Genomic DNA, 19,392 nt, shown 5'->3' with positions numbered 1-19,392 from the left:
AACCACTAGAATTTCTACAATCTTCTTTGGCTATTTTTTGTGAGCCTATTTCCATTTATTTTATCGACTTTTGCAGACTCTTCTTGTGTGTACAATGACAGGAGCTATTTAACAATGATTTATAGACTCTAAATGCACTGTGGGTTCTACCAGCTAACAATTGTTAGTGGTGTATTATACTCTATAATTTTGATAGATTTTTGTTATGCAAGGGTATTAAAGGTTACGGAACCAAGGCTGGTGGATGGAATCAAGGTTCAGATCAATCATAATCTAATTGAATGGCGGAACAGGCTCGATGGGCTGATTGACCTACTCCCGTTCCTGCGTTCCTATAATTCACTAACTACTCTTTGTCAATGCCCAGTTACAGTATAATCCAACAACAGCTTAAAATGTATCAATATAAATAACATTGCATTTGGATCACTGGCTTACATTCAGATAGATTTCACCCATTCCCATCCACGCATCCCCCGCCCCAGAAAAATAATGATGTGGAGATGCCGGTGATGGACTGGGGTGGACAAATGTAAGGAATCTTACAACATCTAATACAACTGGTCATTTTCTCTCTTTCTCTTCCTTTTGGATGTTTCTCTCTCACTCTCTCTCTCTGTCTTTGGGTTCGGACCGTTTGTATATTCAGTAGTCCTGTATGTACTGTCTCTCTGTCTGATTGCCTTGACAACGGGCAGTTGGAAAGATTATCTGTAATCACCAGGCATTGTTCTCTGACTACATATGCGGTAACCTTCAAGGATTCTCACACTCACCTGACGAAGGAGAAAGCCTCCGAAAGCTTGTGATTTTCAAATAAAACTGTTGGACTATAATCTGGTGTTGTAAGATTCCTTACAGAAAAATAATGGTCACGGATCTATTTATTCTAATGATCCTGTTGTATTTATTTTTTACTTACTTGCCATTGTTCAATATAACCGTGCAGTTTGGCCAGCAATCGTGATTTATAAGGCAGATGTTTGGAAATATTCCGACTCCCACAGACTGCAGTCCACGCTGGTCACTGATTGTAAAACCGTTGCAGTTTATCTGGAGAATTAAAAACGTAAGTTTGAATTTTTTTAAAAATCCCTTGTTGCCTCTCTTTTCTAGATTGTCGATTATTTTTCCTCCTCCTTAATGCGTTCCCCAACACCAAGAAAGAACTTGCATTTACACAGCACCTTTCGTGACCTCAGGATGTCCCAAAACACTTTACAGCCAACAAGGTACTTTTGAAGTGTGGTCACTGTTGTGATGTAGGAAACGCAGCAGCCAATTTGCGCACAGCAAGATCCCACAAACAGCAAAATGAAATAAGTGACCAGATAATCTGTTTTAGGTTGAGGGATAAATATTGGCCAGGACACCAGAAAGAACTCCAATGTTCTTCTTCAAATAGTGCTATGGGACTTTTTACATCCAATAGGGAGGCTTTGGTTTAACCTCTCATGCGAAAGACGACACCTCTGACCGTGCAACAATGACTACACTTCAAAAGTACTTCATTCGCTTTGGGATATCTTGAGGTCGTGAAAAACACTATATAAGAGCAAGTTCTTTCTTTTGATCTACAATGCCATTGATTCCCAGAATGTTGGCTTGTTTACACTATGGAGAGCAGCCAACAGAGGGATACCGGTGAATCAGATGCCGGATACACTACTCCAGTGTGAAAATGCCTATTGAAGACAGCGGGATTAAGGATGAATTGTTATTGGCTGACATCCAGTAACGATGGGCCAGAAATCACTCCCAAAATAACAGGGGAGCCCAACAGCGCTCTCCATTGTTAGTGGCGAATTGAAGGAGCAAGTTCCCGTGTTCGCACGTGGGCAGTGAAACGCAGAAATCTGGAACTTGCTCCTAGTGGTTCACTGGTGATTTGACAGCTTCGAATTAAAGGGCCATCGCACGCTGCAATCAGAGAAATCATTGAAAAAGCACCAACTTGCTTATCTGCCCAGCTGGAAAGTAACTAATTACCCCACCAAACAGGCACACCTAAAAATACCAGGTCTAAACTATGTTTTGACAGCACGGTAAGTCTTAATCTCTGCCAAAAAACTAAAAATTAACTCTTAAAAATGTGGAGTCTCATTACTCCTTATTGGCCATTTTTGGCCATTAAAAATTTTTTTTAATTAAAAAATTATTTTTTTTTTACTTTTCCCTTCTGTCTCTTTAATTCATTTATTTCTTTGACTTTATATATATATATAAAAAATAAAATTTTTATTTACAATGACATAGAATACTAACTTTAAATGAATGAAGTCTGCTTGCCTGTTTGAGCAATGCAGCCTGAATCTGTGGGCGGGACTTCTTTTCCTGACAGATTTTGTAGGCGTGTCTTCTCCTCTCACAGACTTTTCCAGCCGCGCGGTAACTCACGCTGCTCAGAGGCTGGGCAGATAGCGCACATTTTTTTTAAAGTTCAAATTCAAGCAACTTGACGCCACAGAGCCCGCAGTAAGTATTTTCGTTAATTTAATTCGCAGGAGCTGCGGTGAGCGTTGCCTTGCTGCTCTGTGCGATTTCTGGCCCAATATTCAGACTCCAATGAGATCACTCTGAATGGTTCTGCTCTGATTCCACTGGAGCGAGCACTTGTTCAGGAGATGACTCGGAGAATTATGTGCAAACATTCAAGAGCATTATCCTTTCACAAGCCCAAAAATAATGGGGTGAAAATCTCCTCTCCCTGCCAGCTCTAAAGATCCTATGTGAATTGAATTGCAGCAGTCTCAACCAAGTCCCTAGTGGGCACATGTCTATGGCACAAAAAGAAACAAAGGACTTGCATTAATATCGTCCTTTTCATGACCTGAGGGCATTCCCAAAGCGCTTTACAGCCAATGAAGAACTTTTTGAAGTGTAGTCATTGTTGTAATGGAGAAACTACTCAGAATTCTCTGCCCTCCCTCCCCCAATAGAACAGGACACCAGAGAAGTGTGAGGTGATGCATTTGGGGAGGGCAAACAAGGCAAAGGAGTACACAATAAATGGGAGGATACTGAGAGGTGTAGAGGAACAAAAGGACCTTGGAGTGCATGTCCACAGATCCCTGAAAGTAGCAGGACAGGTATATAAGGTGGTTAAAAAGGCACACGGGATACTTTCCTTTATTAGCCAAGGCATAGAATATCGTTCACATCGTTTTTCACATCGTTCACCTGACGAAGGAGGAAGCCTCCGAAAGCTTGTGAATTTAAAATAAAATTGCTGGACTATAACTTGGTGTTGTAAAATTGTTTACAATAGAATATAAGAACAAGGAGATTATGCTGGAACTGTATAAAACATTGGTTAGGCCACAGCTTGAGCACTGCGTACAGTTCTGGTCACCACATTACAGGATAGATGCGATTGCACTAGAGAGGGTACAGAGGAGATTTACAAGGATGTTGCCAGGGCTGTAGAATTTTAGCTATGAGAAAAGATTGGATAGGCTGGGGTTGTTTCCTTTGGAACAAAGGAGGCTGAGGGGAGATTTAATTGAGGTATATAAAATTATGGTGGGACTAGATAGAGACGATACGGAGGACCTATTTCCCTTAGCAGAGGGGTCGGTGATCAGGGGCATAGATTTAAAGTGATTGGTAGAAGGATTAGAGGGGAGCTGAGGAGCTGAGGGGGTCTGGAACGCACGGCCTGAGAGGGTGGTAGAGGCAGAAACCCTCAACTCATTTAAAAGTACTTGGATGAGCACTTGAAGTGCCGTAACCTACAGGGCAACGGACCAAGTGTTGGAAAGTGGAATTAAATTGGATAGCTCTTTATCGACCAGCATGGACTCGATAGGCCGAATGGCCTCCTTCTGTGCCTTAACTTTCTATGATTCTATGATATGAAGTCAAGGTCTACCCCAGACAGTGTTGAATGTGTGGTACAGACTGCACAGGAAGATAGTGGTAAAATAAAGAGGGTGATGCAAAAGAAACGATTGAGGGAGATAATATAATGTGTTTTTTTAAATTTTGGGACTGGCAAATGGACTACAATAGTCTTTTCCAGTCCTGTTCCAATCATAATATTTACTTTTCAACTTATAGCATATAGATCTATACTTGGGCCCAGAATTTCCTGGAAGGACGCTATCTGTAAATCACCCTATTTCTTTCCCCGATCTTCTCGTTTTGAACACACTCTCAAAACTTTGCAGTAAAGTATATTCAAACATATGCCAACCATTTTGGGCCCAAAAGCAGACCTAAACGATTTATCCCTCTCACTTTTATCAATTGCATGTGCAGCCAGACCATGCACACAATATACACTAAACCTAACACACTAAATACACTAAACCTAACACACAATATACACTAAACCTAACACACTAAATACACTAGACCTAACACACAATATACACTAAACCTAGCACACTAAATACACTAAACCTAACACACAATATACACTAAACCTAACACACTAAATACACTAAACCTAACACACAATATACACTAAACCTAGCACACTAAATACACTAAACCTAACACACAATATACACTAAACCTAACACACTAAATACACTAAACCTAACACACAATATACACTAAACCTAACACACAATATACACTAAACCTAACACACTAAGTACACTAAACCTAACACACAATATACACTAAACCTAACACACTAAATACACTAAACCTAACACACAATATACACTAAACCTAGCACACTAAATACACTAAACCTAACACACTAAATACACTAAACCTAACACACAATATACACTAAACCTAACACACAATATACACTAAAGCTAACACACTAAGTACACTAAACCTAACACACAATATACACTAAAGCTAACACACAATATACACTAAACCTAACGCACAATATACACTAAACCTAACACACTAAGTACACTAAACCTAACACACAATATACACTAAACCTAGCACACTAAATACACTAAACCTAACACACAATATACACTAAACCTAACACACTAAATACACTAAACCTAACACACAATATACACTAAACCTAACACACAATATACACTAAACCTAACACACTAAGTACACTAAACCTAACACACAATATACACTAAACCTAACACACTAAATACACTAAACCTAACACACAATATACACTAAACCTAGCACACTAAATACACTAAACCTAACACACTAAATACACTAAACCTAACACACAATATACACTAAACCTAACACACAATATACACTAAAGCTAACACACTAAGTACACTAAACCTAACACACAATATACACTAAAGCTAACACACAATATACACTAAACCTAACGCACAATATACACTAAACCTAACACACTAAGTACACTAAACCTAACACACAATATACACTAAACCTAACGCACAATATACACTAAACCTAACACACTAAATCTAACACACAATATACACTAAACCTAACACACTAAATCTAACACACAATATACACTAAACCTAACACACTAAACCTAACGCACAATATACACTAAACCTAACACACTAAGTACACTAAACCTAACACACAATATACACTAAATCTAACACACAATATACACTAAACCTAACACACTAAATCTAACACACAATATACACTAAAGCTAACACACTAAATACACTAAAGCTAACACACAATATACACTAAACTTAACGCACAATATACACTAAACCTAACACACTAAATCTAACACACAATATACACTAAAGCTAACACACAATATACACTAAAGCTAACACACAATAGACACTAAACTTAACGCATAATATACACTAAACCTAACGCACAATATACACTAAACCTAACGCACAATATACACTAAACCTAACGCACAATGAAGAAGAAGTGTTTCGATGAGTTTTAGCTCAGAATTTAAAATATCAATGAAGATCAGAGACTTTATTTTAATTTAATGAATTATTTTGAACTCATGAATTACATTCACCTGAACCGTTATTTTTCAGTCGAAGTAACTGCTGCTAGAAAACTGGTGTTATTCCAGGAAGTATACGATCGCCAGTAACTGGGGCGGGGGGGGGGGGGGGTGGGGCATGGGGGGATGGGGCATGGTTGGAGCTAGGATAATTAATTTTGCCCGGTATCAGTGAGGGTATTGGCAGAGTGGCGCAAAAGTCCCACAACATCATGGTGCAGCATGAATAATGGTGCAGCTGACTCACGCCATAATTTCCTGGGCCGCAGACACACGAGTCTCCAGGAAATTCTGGGCCTACGAGACCACATAAAGCACAGTTAAAAGGAAGCGGATGTAGGATTCAGTTCTCATTACAAAGTATTTTAGCCCAACTTTAGAAGAGCCCGTCTTGCATCTGATTGCCATTTCCATCTCCAATTTCATTTCCATCTCCCACACCAGTCACTATGGCCTCTCGAAGTGAGGTTACCAAGTGCCAAATCAGCCAATGTGTGGAGCGGCCCACTCCCACGAGAAGCCGGGTTCAGAATTCATTTACATCCGAACATTATAATCATCCCGTCAGTTTGGGCTGAGTTCAAACATGGATCCCAGAGGTGAAAGGTCAGTGTGCTAACCCGTTGCACCAGACTCCCGCTGGAGGAAATTTTATAAAAACACAAGTGATCTGAATTTCAAATTAATGTACCTTATTGTCAGTATGATATCAATTACCACAGCACACCAAGAATTATCTACAAATACTGCTGCAGCCCTTGAAAGTTATTTCTAGAAGGTTCTTCATTTAGCAGGCTGAGGTCAGTGATTCCACACAACTTACCACTCCAAATATGTGGGATACGAACTGCAGGCCAGCGTGCTGATTGTTTGAGTGCCAGTAACTGAGGAAAACATCCACATCCAATGCTAGCTGTTTCTTCTCTTCCTCATTAAGGTCATCCACATGGTCCTGGAGATCCTCCAGGGATGAGATGCGATCTTCAGAGACGATGTCTCCCTCTCTTTCAATCCGCCACAAGATACGGGCAGCCAGCCTGACAGCGGCACAAAATCAGAGAATCATAGAATCATACAGTACAGAAGGAGGCCATTCGGCCCATCGTGCCTGTGACGGCTCTCTGAGCTATCCAATTAGTCCCACTATTTCCCCGTGAAGCTGCAAATTTCTCCTTTTCAAGTATTTATCCGATTTCCTTTTGAAAGTTATTATTGAATCTGCTTCCACCGCCCTTTCAGGCCGTGAATTCCAGATTGTATCAATTCGCTGAGTAAAAAATTTCTCCTCATCTCACCTCTGGTTCTTTTGCCAATTATCTTAAATCTGCGTCCGCTGGTTACCGACCCTTCTGCCACTGGAAACAGTTTCTCCTTATTTACTCCATCAAAACCCTTCATAATTTTGAACACTTATATTAAATCTCCTCTTAACCTTCTCTGCTCTAAGGAGAACAACCCCAGCTTCTCCAGTCTCTCCACATAACTGAAGTCCCTCATTCCTGGTATCGTTCTAGTAAATCTCCTCTGCACCATCTTCAAGGCCTTGACATCCTTCCTAAAGTGTGGTGCCCAGAATTGGACGTAATTCTCCAGCTGAGGCCTAACCATGAATATTTTTTTTAAATAGCAGATGGTGTTTGATGGGGTAACACTGTGGTATAAACTGGGTGACATGGACATGTTGGGCCGAAGGGCCTGTTTCCATGTTGTAAACTTCTATGATTCTATAACACAGAGGTATCTCAGCTCCTCTCTCAGCCAGATTGTTCAACTTATATTTGAGACCTGGCTGAAGGCACATGTTTTAATATACTTTACTGTCCTATGTTGTGTCTGTTCACTTGTCCAATTTTCCTCCCTTCCCCATCCCAACCCAATGTGGTTGATCCCAGGGATGGGAAACTAGAGTATATGGGAGCGTGGAATACATTCCCTTGGGAGTGGTCGAGGCAGCAACCATTGCATCTTTTAAGAAAAAATTGGATAAATATTTGAAACAAAGGAAGATATGTGGATATAGGGAGAGAGCAGGGCAATGGAATTAGTTTCAGATTGCCCTAGTAAAGAACCACCACAGACACAATAGGCTAAATGACATTTTCCCTATGCAAAAACAAAAATAATTTGCATTTATATACCGCCTTTAATGCAGAAAAACCTCCTGAGGCACTTCACAGAAGTGTAATCAGTCAACAATCAACATGGAGCCAAAGAAGGAGATAATAAGAGGGTTGACTAAAAGGTCAGTCAAAGAGGTGGAGGGTCTCAAAGGATGAGAGCAAGGCTTATGGAGGGAATTCCAGAGCTTTGAGCCTAGACGGCTGAAGGCACTGATGCCAAAGGTGGGACGAAGGGAGTGGGGGATGCACAGGAGGCCAGAGTTCGAGGAACACAAAGTACTTGGAGTGTTGTAAGACTGGAGAATTAGATAGAATTACATAGAATGTACAGCACAGAAACAGGCCATTCGGCCCAACAGGTCCATGCTGGTGTTTATGCTTCACACTGAGCCTCCTCCCTCCCTACTTCATCTAACCCTATCAGCATATCCTTCTATGGGTTAGAGAGTTAGGGAGGGACAAAGCTATGAAGGGATTTAAACACAAGGATGAGAATTTTAACTAATATACTATACACATCTATGATTCCACAGATGGCAGTCACCCTCCAGTTCCATTCAATTGGCCAATATTTACATGTAAATGATATAAACATATGAAAAAGGACAGGTAATGAATGACCAGTCGTTCCATCAAGCCTTTCCCTTCATAGCACGGTGTAACTTCTGAACGCTACCACCCTTATTCCACCACCCCCCCCTCCCCCCCTCCCAAAAGCAACCATAAGATCTGCTGGGAGAGGCAAAAAAAACAGAGGAATGAACCTTAGGATAAATATCGTCACAAAGTTATGCATTTAAGTGCCAAGCTGCTCTATCAGGTGAATCTACCTGGTGTAGCCGAGACAACTTTACTTCTGGTCAAAGAATCATAGAAAGGTTACAGCACGGAAGGGGGCCATTCAGCCCATCGAGTCCATGCTGGCTCTTTGCAAGAGCGATCCAGCTAGTCCCTCTCCCCCGCCCTATCCCCGTAGCCCTGCAGATTTCTTTCCTTCATGTATTTATCCAATTCCCTTTTGAAAGCCACAATTGAATCTGCCTCCACCACCCCCTCAGGCAGTGCATTCCAGATCATAGCCACTCGCTGTGTAAAAAAGTTTTTTCTCATGTCATGTTTGGTTCTTTTGCCAATCACCTTAAATCTATGTCCTCTGGTTCTTGACCCTTCTGCCAATGGGAACAGTTTCTCTCTATCTACTCTGTCTAGACCCTTCATGATTTTGAATACCTCTACCAAATCTCCTCACAACCTTCTCTGCTCTAAGGAGATCAACCCCAGCTTCTCCAGTCTATCCACATAACTGAAGTCCCTCATCCCTGGATTCATTCTAGTAAATCTCTTCTGCACCCTCTCTAAGGTCTTCACATCCTTCCTAAAGTGCGGTGCACAGAACTGGACACAATCTTCCAGTTGTGGCCGAACCAGTGTTTTATAAAGATTCATCATAACTTCCTTGCTTTTGTACTCTATGCCTCTATTTATAAAGCCCAGGATCCCGTTTGCTTTTTTAACCGCTTTCTCAACCTGCCCTGCTACCTTCAACGATTTGTGCACATATACCCCCAGCTCTCTGTTCCTACACCCCTTTTAGAATTGTACCTTCTAGTTTATATTGCCTCTCCTCATTCTTCCTACCCAAATGTATCACTTCACATTTTTCTGCGTTGCATTGCATCTGCCATGTGTCCGCCCATGCCACCAGCCTGTCTATGTCCTCTCGAAGTCTATCACTATCCTCCTCACTGTTCACTACACTTCCAAGTTTTGTGTCATCTGCAAATTGTGCCCTGTACACCGAACTCCAAGTCATTAGTATATATCAAGAAAAGCAATGGTCCTAGTACCGACCCCTGGGGAACACCACTGTACACCTCCCTCCAGTCTGAAAAACAACCGTTCACCACTACTCTCTGTTTCCTGTCACTTAGTCAATTTCGTATCCATGCTGCCACTGCCCCTTTTATTCCATGGGCTTCAAATTTGATGACAAGCCTATCATGCGGCACTTTATCAAATGCCTTTTGGTTGTCCCTATACACCTCATCAACCGCATTGCCCTCATCAATCCTCTTTGGGTAGACTGTTATATTGCAACCCTCTTCACAGTAGTGTGAGCTGGCACCGCCACAGGTTTATGCAGTCGGTTCCACATCAGCGCCTGGTCAGGCAAAACAGAGCTCTGGGCCTGTTGGGGAGCACATGGTAAAGTCCTGCTGTTGCTGAATGTTTTAATGTTTGGACGAGCCGGCAGGACAGTTGTCTTTTTGGTGATACTAAAGGGTCGATTTTAACCTACTCGGGGGACGTCGCGGGCAGGGGGGGGGTTGTTAAGATGGGGGCCGGGGGACACGCCGGATTCCTGGTACGTAACCGCCCCCAGCTCCCCCATCCTTGTGCTACTTGTGTAGACCAATTTCACCCCCCACCTCCCCCTCCCACGCTTTAATACGAACATATTAAAGGTCAGGCAAAGATCAGCTGGTGCTTCAAACCTGTCCCATTTAGTGACTGCACCATCAATTCACTCCCCTGCTCACACGGTCTCCTGGGAGAGGCAAAATTTTTTTTAAAAACAGAGGAAGAAACATGACCGCCTTAGGAAAACCTCTGGGAAATTCCTCTCCAACCCTCTATGGCAATCAAACAAGTTTCAGGAGAACGTGGGAAGTCATACATCTCACTATTCCCAGCTATCTACGATTCATTCTTTATAACTAGAAAGGTCCTCCTCTCTCAGGAACTTGGCCAGTTCTGTTCTGAGGCCCTGTGAGGAATCCATACTTAATGCACCGTTCAATAATCTGTTCCAGAGGGTGCTCATTCTCCATGGAAAGTAATACTTCCTATCACCTAAGCTATGTCTTTGGCCATGTATTTTATGTATGCACTCCGTCCTTCTCTCATCCCCATCCATCTCAAATGACCCGTCCAGTTGGCCTTATTAACGTTGTGTGTTCAAGGAGTTGGTCGGCCTCCACAATGAAAGGAAGCAGCAGCTCAAACCCACTCACCTGACGCTCTCATTGACGGGCTTGCCGTAGTTTCTGATGGCTGCGCACTCGTTCTTGTGCTCCGACCATGCTGCTTTCTGACAGGTGCGGTCGCAGTAGTGGGCAAACTTGCACTGTCCACAGCGCTGGGGTTTAGCTTGCTTTCTAAAACAGCCATGGCACACCTGCTGCGTGAAGCTATAATGGGGAGAAAGGAAACGAAAGCTCATAGTTAGATACCACCTTCTCATTGATCCCGCGTGAAATGCTTGAGGTAATGAATTACTGTTGAAGGTAGCAGCAAGACAAGGATGTTAGAGAAAAAGCAGAAGTGATCCTTGGGTTTTATTAATAGAGGCATAGAGTACAAAAACAAGGAAGTTATGCTAAACCTTTATAAATCACTGGTTAAGCCACAGCTGGAGTATTGTGTTCAATTCTGGACATCGTGGGCTATAAATTGGGCCGCGTAGTGCCCATTTTGTAGGCGCTATGTGGCCTCCTAAGGATTCAAAATGGCATCCGGAATGCATACACACACTTCTAGCGTGATGTGCGGCAGACACCATCTTGGTAAAGGCGATTGCGCACGTGCAGATGATGAACGCCGGCAGCATTCTGACTGCTGATGCATTTGTAGCTGTTTTTAAAGTTCTCCTATACTTGAATACTAGGACTAGGGGACAAAGCCTAAAAATTAGAGCCAGGACTTGCAGGAGTGAAATTAGAAAACGCTTCCACACGCAAAGGGTGGTAGGAGTTTGGAAAGCTCTTCTGCAAACAGCAATTGAAGCTAGCTCAATTGTTAATTTTAAATCCGAGATTGATAGATTTTTGTTAACCAAAGGTATTAAGGGATATGGGGCTAAGGCAGGTATATGGAGTTAGGTAACAGACAACTATGATCTCATTGAATGGTGGAACAGGCTCAAGGGACTAAATGACCTACTCCTGTTCCTATTTTCCTATAATAAAGTTCCAATACTGTACAGGGAGTGGGCTGGCTAGCTGACAGACAATAGCAAGGGCACTGGCAGAGTGACAGGGGTGGGACAGTAATGCTGTCATCCTGAGAGAGGACAACAGGTTCATGTTCCATGGAGCCACTGCCACTTGCTGCCTCCTGTCAAGTGGCATGGAATTAGGGGTTACGGGGAGCGGGCAGGAAATTGGACATGAATTTAGATTTGAGGTTAGGATCAGATCAGCCATGATCTTATTGAATGGCGGAGCAGGCTTGAGGGACCGATTGGCCTACTCCTGCTCCTATTTCTTATGTTCTTATGTTCTTATGTCCTGTTATGCGCCACCTTCTCCTGCAAGAAAGCGGGACGTGTGTCGGTGAGTGTCCTGCAAGATGTTTGGGTGATGTGGCTGTCATGGTTGAATAGCTGTCAGTGTGTGTGACCTGTAAGTTGTGAGTGTACGGCTTGCAACAGTAATGATGTGTGAGGGTGAGAGGAAGCATCTGATTGGAAGAGTTTGTTGGTATGTGGGTGATGGGCGGTGTAGTGCGTGGAGCAGTGGATGAGGCTAGTGGTGCAGTTGGTAGGAGATGCCACTTGACAGTTGACCTCACTCACCTTGACCACTCGTGTCAAAGCATTGAACTTCTCCCTGCACTGCATCCATGTTCGTGGTGCTATGCACCTGGCATTGACTTCATCCCCTACTGCTTCCCACTGCCTCTTGAACAAATGTCTGGAGGGCTTCTTGCCCTCCCCCCTGCCCCACCCACCGCGGATATAGGATGTCCCTCCTTCTGTCCACTTCTTGTACCAAGGCCTCTCGTGCATCATCAGAGAGCCTTGGTGCATGCACTCTTGCAGGCCTGGTACAAACTCAGATCGGCAGATTGATGAGGAGTGGTGTGCAGATTGGAGGATGTGGAATTTAGTAACGTGCAACCTTTATTCAATGTTTTAACATAACGCAACAGTTTGTAAACATAGAGACAGGACCTCATCTGTATTTTAGGTCGATCTTCATTCAGACTCTGTGCGGACCCGTATTTTATATTTTGCAAATAAGAGGTGCAGGGTGCCTTTAAGAGGTGCAGGTTGCCTTTAAGAGGTGCAGGCTGCCTTTAAGAGGTGCGGGTTGCCTTTACGTGATGCTAGCGACTCGCGATATTGCGGGTCCCTCTGCTGGTGAGCAGCCACTCAACAGCACAGCTAGGCCTGGCTCACAGATATCGGGTAAATCACCAGGCAGCACGAATGTTGCATGCTGCCTGCATCTCAATGACCAGATGTGGGTTAATTGCGTGCCACGACCCCCGCACCCGGTTTCTGGGGTTATCCAATTTAACCCCCCCCACATTTTAGGAAGGATGTCAAGGCCTTGGAGAGGGTGCAGAGGAGATTTACTGGGATGGTACCGGGGTGAAGTTATGTGGAGAGACTGGAGAAGCTGGGATTGTTCTCCTTAGAGCAGAGAAGGTTAAGGGGAGATTTAATTGAGGTGTTCAAAATCATGAGGGGTTTTGATAGAGTAGATGGGGAGAAACTGTTTCTACTGGCAGGAGGGTTAGTGACCAGAGGACACAAATTTAAAATAATTGGCAAAAGAATCAGAGGGGAGATGAGGAGAATTTTTTTTCCGCAGCGAGTTGTTGTGATCTGGAATGCACTGCCTGAAAGGGTGGTGGAAGCAGATTCAATAGTAACTTTCAAAAGGGAATTGGGTATATTCTTGAATAGGAAAAATCTGCAGGGCTATGGGGAAAGAGCAGGGCAATGGGGCTAATTGGATAGCTCTTTCAAAGAAGCAACATGGGCAGAATGGGCCGAATGGCCTCCTTCTTTGCTGTTTGATTCTATGATTCAATGACTTTATGTAGGCATACCAAGCAGCCATTCTATGTCAGAAACATCCCATTGACAGCAATAAGTTATTTATTGGTTCTTTGCGATGTTGATTAATGAAGGACTATTGACTGAAGACTTGCTCTTTAAATATTGCTATATTCCCTCCCATTTTTGTTGCCTCAGGCTTTTTCAGGCCTTCCCAAATTGGGTGCACCTGATTGTGCCTGCAGTGGATGAAGATGAGGGAGTTCCCACCGAAATGAAGCAAGAGGGGGCCTTACTTTCCTCTTCATTGGGGGGTGCCCAGTGACGATGGCAGTGCACCTTGCGCCTGGCGCGCCCTCAGATTGGAGGATCGAAGGAGGCCACACAGCCAGAAAAGGGAGGCCAGAATGGTAGTTATTACTTCCTCCCCGCTGATCCTCAAACCAGGAAGCATCTTAGGCATGCGGCTGGGCCCCTGTTCCTGCCCCCTTCCTCGGTGCAAAGATCTGCTGGGGGTGGACCTCAGCCAAGCTATTGACCTGGCCCATCAAATCACTATCACTAGAGAAAAAGTACGAGGTAAACTAATGGGTCTAAAGGCTGACAAGTCCCCTGGACCTGATGGCTAGCATCTGAGGGTGTTAAAGGAAGTTGCTACAGAGATAGTGGATGCATTGGTTGTAATCTTCCAGAATTCACCAGATTGGAAAACCACAAATGTAACACCTCTATTCAAGAAGGAAGTGAGACAGAAAGCAGGTAACTATAGACCAGTTAGCCTAACATCTGTCATTGGGAAAATGCTAGAATCCATTATTAAGGAAGTAGTAGCAGGACATTTGGAGACTCATAATACAATCAAGGAGAGTCAACATGGTTTTATGAAGGGGAAATCACGTCTGACAAATTTATTAGAGTTCTTTGAGGAAGTAACGGGCAGGGTGGATAAAGGGGAATCAATGGATGCAGTATATTTGGATTTCCAAAAGGCATTCGATAAGGTGCCACATAAAAGATTACTGCACAAGATAAGAGCTCATGGTGTTGGGGGTAATATACTGGCATGGATAGAGGATTGGCTAACTAACAGAAAACAAACAGTCGGGATAAAAGGGTAATTTTCAAAATGGCAATCTGTAACTAGTGGGGTGCCACAGGGCTCAGTGCTGGGGCCTGAACTATTTACAATATATATCAATGACTTGGATGAAGGAACAGAGTGTCTTGTGGCCAAATTTGCTGATGATACAAAGATAGGTGGAAAACCGAGTTGCGATGAAGACACAAAGTGTCTGCAAAGGGATATTGACAGGTTAAGTAAATGGGCAAAAATTTGGCAAATGGAATATAATGTGGGAAAATATAAAGTCATCCACTTTGGGAGGGAAAATAAAAAAGCAAAATATTATTTGAATGGAGAAATACTACAAAATGCTGCAGTACCGAGGGATCTGGGTGTCCTCTTACATGAAACACAAAATTCAACATACAGGTGCAGCAGGTAATCCGGAAGGCAAACGGAATATTGGCCTTTATTTCTAGGGGGATGGAGTATAAAAGCAGGGAAGTCATGCTACAACTGTACAGGGTGCTGGTGAGACCACACCTGGAGTACTGCGTACAGTTCTGGTGCCCTTATTTAAGGAAGGACATACTTGCATTGGAGGCAGTTCAGAGAAGGTTCACTATGTTGATTCCGGGTATGGAAGGGTTGTCTTATGAGGAAAGATTGAACAGGTTGGGTCTATACTCATTGGAGTTTAGAAGAATGAGAGGAGATCTTATTGAAACATACAAGATTCTGAGGGGACTCGATAGGGTAGATGCTGAGAGGATGTTACTCCTCATGGGGAATCTAAAACTAGGGGGCATAGTCTCAGAATAAGGGATCGCCCGTTTAAGACGGAAATGAGGAGGAATTTCTTCTCCCAGAGGGTCGTGAATCTTTGGAATTCTTTACCCCGAAAAGCTGTGGAGGCTGAGTCATTGAATACATTCAAGGCTGAGTTAGACAAATTTTTGATCAGCAAGAGAGTCAAAGGATTTGGGGAAAGGGCGGGAAAGTGGAGTTGCGGTAAAAATCAGATCAGCCATGATCTCATTAAACGGTGGAGCAGGCTCGAGGGACCGAATGGCCTACTCCTGCTCCTATCTCTTATGGTCTTACGGTCTAGGTGTCTGAGGCCTGGCCAGGCAGAATACACCTTGCAAGAGATATGGAGCAAAGGTGGGAAAATGGAGTTGAGGTGCAGATTAGCCATGATCTAACTGAATGGCGGAATAGGCCCGTGGGGCTGAATGGCCTACTCCTGTTCCTAATTTTACTATGTTACTATGCCTTCCCAGCACCCGGGCAAAGTGGGGGGAGGGAGAGGCAGACAAATATTGGGACCAAAATGGGCGCACTGAAGAATAGTGGCAGTGAGATAGTGTAGTACATACCAGAATAATAGTCAGTCAGCCATTCAATTTTGCCAATGATATCATTGAATGCCAGATCTAAGTGACTTATTGAGACAGATATCATGCCTTGTTTACAATGAGCTCCGGGGCTTGTTCGAGGCTCAGGGTGGATGGACTACGCAAAGTTTCCTTTATTTGCACTGATGGTTCCTAGTGCAGTACCTCAAGTGTCACCTAGAATCATAGAATGATACAGCACAGAAGGAGGCCATTCAGCCCACCGTGCCTGTGCCAGCCCTCTGAAGGAGCTTTTCAATTAGTCCCACTCCCCTGCTCTTTCCCCGTAGCCCAGCAAATTTTTCCTGCATGCCTACTATTGAAGTCCCTGCCCTCAATAATAATTCATTGTATACAATGCGCTGTGGGACATTTCTGAGAGAAGCAATAGAGCATTTTATAAATGCAGCTCTTTATTTGCATCTCATATAAAAAATAAACAGTTAAAAAGGATTAAATAATAGGACTCCTAAAGGCTCAGTTGATAAAGGCAACTTATGACTGATCCGTGCTGCGTTAACTGATGATAATCAGGACTGGAGTAAATGTAGCACAATTGGCCTCAGCTCACTTACAGGAGAAGAAAATCAGGCAAGCTTCCTGATCCTGATTCCGAAGGTGTGTAGAAATGCATGAACTGTTACTTGACCATATGAATGTAGAAATGCATGAACAGTTACTTGACCATATTAATGTAGAAATGCATGAACAGTTACTTGACCATATTAATGTAGAAATGCATGAACAGTTACTTGACCATATTAATGTAGAAATGCATGAACAGTTACTTGACCATATTAATGTAGAAATGCATGAACAGTTACTTGACCATATTAATGTAGAAATGCATGAACAGTTACTTGACCATATTAATGTAGAAATGCATGAACAGTTACTTGACCATATTAATGTAGAAATGCATGAACAGTTACTTGACCATATTAATGTAGAAATGCATGAACAGTTACTTGACCATATTAATGTAGAAATGCATGAACAGTTACTTGACCATATTAATGTAGAAATGCATGAACAGTTACTTGACCATATTAATGTAGAAATGCATGAACAGTTACTTGACCATATTAATGTAGAAATGCATGAACAGTTACTTGACCATATTAAAGAATTAAACTGTATAAATGTGAACTGTTTCCTTTTGTTCAGTGAAGAGGTTGTTCTGACCATTGTTCAGAATACAGCTTCCCTTGTATACAAGTCAATTAAAGTAAAACTTTTCCCTTTGTGATACTGGTCTGAGTGTGTTAGTGCATTGGTATAGTGTTAAGTTTCGACAGTTGCAAGTCAACTTTTCTTACTTGGAATATTCTGGACTTTGCAAACAGCTTTATCAATCCAAGTTATTTAAAAAGCCTCAACTTCCACTTTGATCTCTTAAAAAGCTTTGACCTGTCAAAATTCCACCCACTTTAAAGCTTGTATCTGCTTGAAGGTTCAAGCTGTTAGATTACACTAACAGCTGTTTGTAATGATCCCTAGAGTCTTCTATGCCAAAAGCTCTTCTTGCTGCTGCACTGATACAGTGAGGATGATGGCAAACTTGGAAGTGTATTTTCTCCTACATGTCAAATAAAAGTAAAAGAAAGACTGACTTGCATTTATATCGCACCTTTCACGACCTCAGGACGTCCCAAAGCACTATACAGCCGCTGAAGTATAGTCACTGTTGTAAATGTGGGGAACTACGGCAGCCAATTTGTGCACAGCAAGCTTCCGTAAACAGCCATTAAATAAAGGACCAGGTCGTCAGTTGGTTGAGGGATCGATATTGGCCAGGACACTGGGAGAACACCCCTGCTGTTCTTCGAAATAGTGCCCTGGGATCTTTTACATCCACTTGTGAGGGCAGACAGGGCCTCGGTTTTAAATCTCATCTGAAAGACGGCACCTCCGGTAGTACAGCACTCCCTCAGTACTGCACTGAAGTGCCAGCCTAGGTTTTGTTCTTGTCTCTGGCGCGAGACTTGAACCCACTGACTCGGTGGCAAAAGTGCTCCCACTGAACCAAGGCTGACACCCAGTACAGGTGAGAGACCCCATTCGGCCCACCTAGCTCATCCTTCAGTGGAAGCCTATGATTCTCCCCATCACAGTATTTAACTGCCTCTTAATTGTTTCCACAAATGTTGCCTTCAGCTGTCCAGACCCTAAGCCCTCGAATTCCCTCCCTAAACCTCTCCACCTTGCCACCTCTCTCCTCCTTTAAGGCGCTCCATAAAACCTACCTCTTTGAACAAGCTTGTGGTGACCTGTCTCCTCCTTTGGCTCGGTGTCAGTGTTTTTGTCAATTTTTTATCTGATTTATGCTCCTGGGAAGTTTTACTACATTGAAGGCGTTATATAAACTCAAGTTGTCGTTGTTGTTAACACTTCCTGCCTTCATTCCACCACTTTTAACTCACTATTTTTTTGGGGGCTAAAATTAGCAATCGGCTGGATTTCAGCCTCCTTTTCATCCCTGACTTTCTTTAACCGGAAAACAAGAAGAGCGCTCAGCACTGACTCACAGCTCGCTCAAACGTCTCACCACTCAACAGGCCAGTGAATTGAGGTCCAGAGGCTCACGCAGCAGCGAGTTTTCCCAAAGCCACGTGTGTGCCCCAGGCAGTATTACAAGCGGTGATGTGATCCCCGTGCAAGCCTTTGTTATCTGCCTCCTTCCAGCTTTTATCCAACAGCCAGCACCAACTGCACAAGAAACAGAATTTCGCACCAGCTATGCACTGCTGCATGCTGAGTGATGTGGGTCTAATTTTTTTCCTTATAAGGAGATAGACTGGCAGACAAGCAGAGGTTGTTCATTTTTAGCAAGTGATTGCACAGTTGTGTCTAAAGGACCCTTATTAGTGATCTCACAGACAACAACAGGCAGACTCACTCGGTATTTTCATTTTTATTCAAAAAAAGCTCCAATTGCAACAACAACTTACATTTATTCAGCATCTTTAACGTAGTAAAACGTCCCAAGGAGCTTCACAAGAGCGATTATGAAACAATATTTGACGCCGGGCCACATAAGGAGATATCAGAACAGGTGACCAAAAGTTTGGTCAAAGAGGTAGGTTTTAAGGAGCATCTTAAAGGAG

General features: G+C 43.0%; 1 protein-coding gene across 2 annotated transcripts in view; it reads right to left on the bottom strand.

Annotated features, from left to right (window-relative positions):
- The window catches only part of LOC137319472 (histone-lysine N-methyltransferase Smyd1-like), a 57,275-nt gene that overhangs the window by 27,169 nt on the left and 10,714 nt on the right, over positions 1–19,392 (bottom strand). For both annotated transcript variants that reach the window (XM_067981652.1, XM_067981698.1), the window contains exons 2-4: positions 11,052–11,228; positions 6,741–6,954; positions 923–1,053 (exon numbers count right to left, since the gene is read on the bottom strand). In XM_067981652.1, coding sequence (XP_067837753.1) covers positions 923–1,053; positions 6,741–6,954; positions 11,052–11,228 — 522 coding nt within the window. The remainder of the gene's footprint in view (positions 1–922; positions 1,054–6,740; positions 6,955–11,051; positions 11,229–19,392) is intronic.

This window comes from Heptranchias perlo, chromosome 1 (genome assembly GCF_035084215.1).
Source record: "Heptranchias perlo isolate sHepPer1 chromosome 1, sHepPer1.hap1, whole genome shotgun sequence".
NCBI classification, from domain to species: domain Eukaryota; kingdom Metazoa; phylum Chordata; class Chondrichthyes; order Hexanchiformes; family Hexanchidae; genus Heptranchias; species Heptranchias perlo.
Note: the sequence above shows the minus strand (reverse complement) of the source record. Positions and strands in the feature narration are given on the sequence as shown.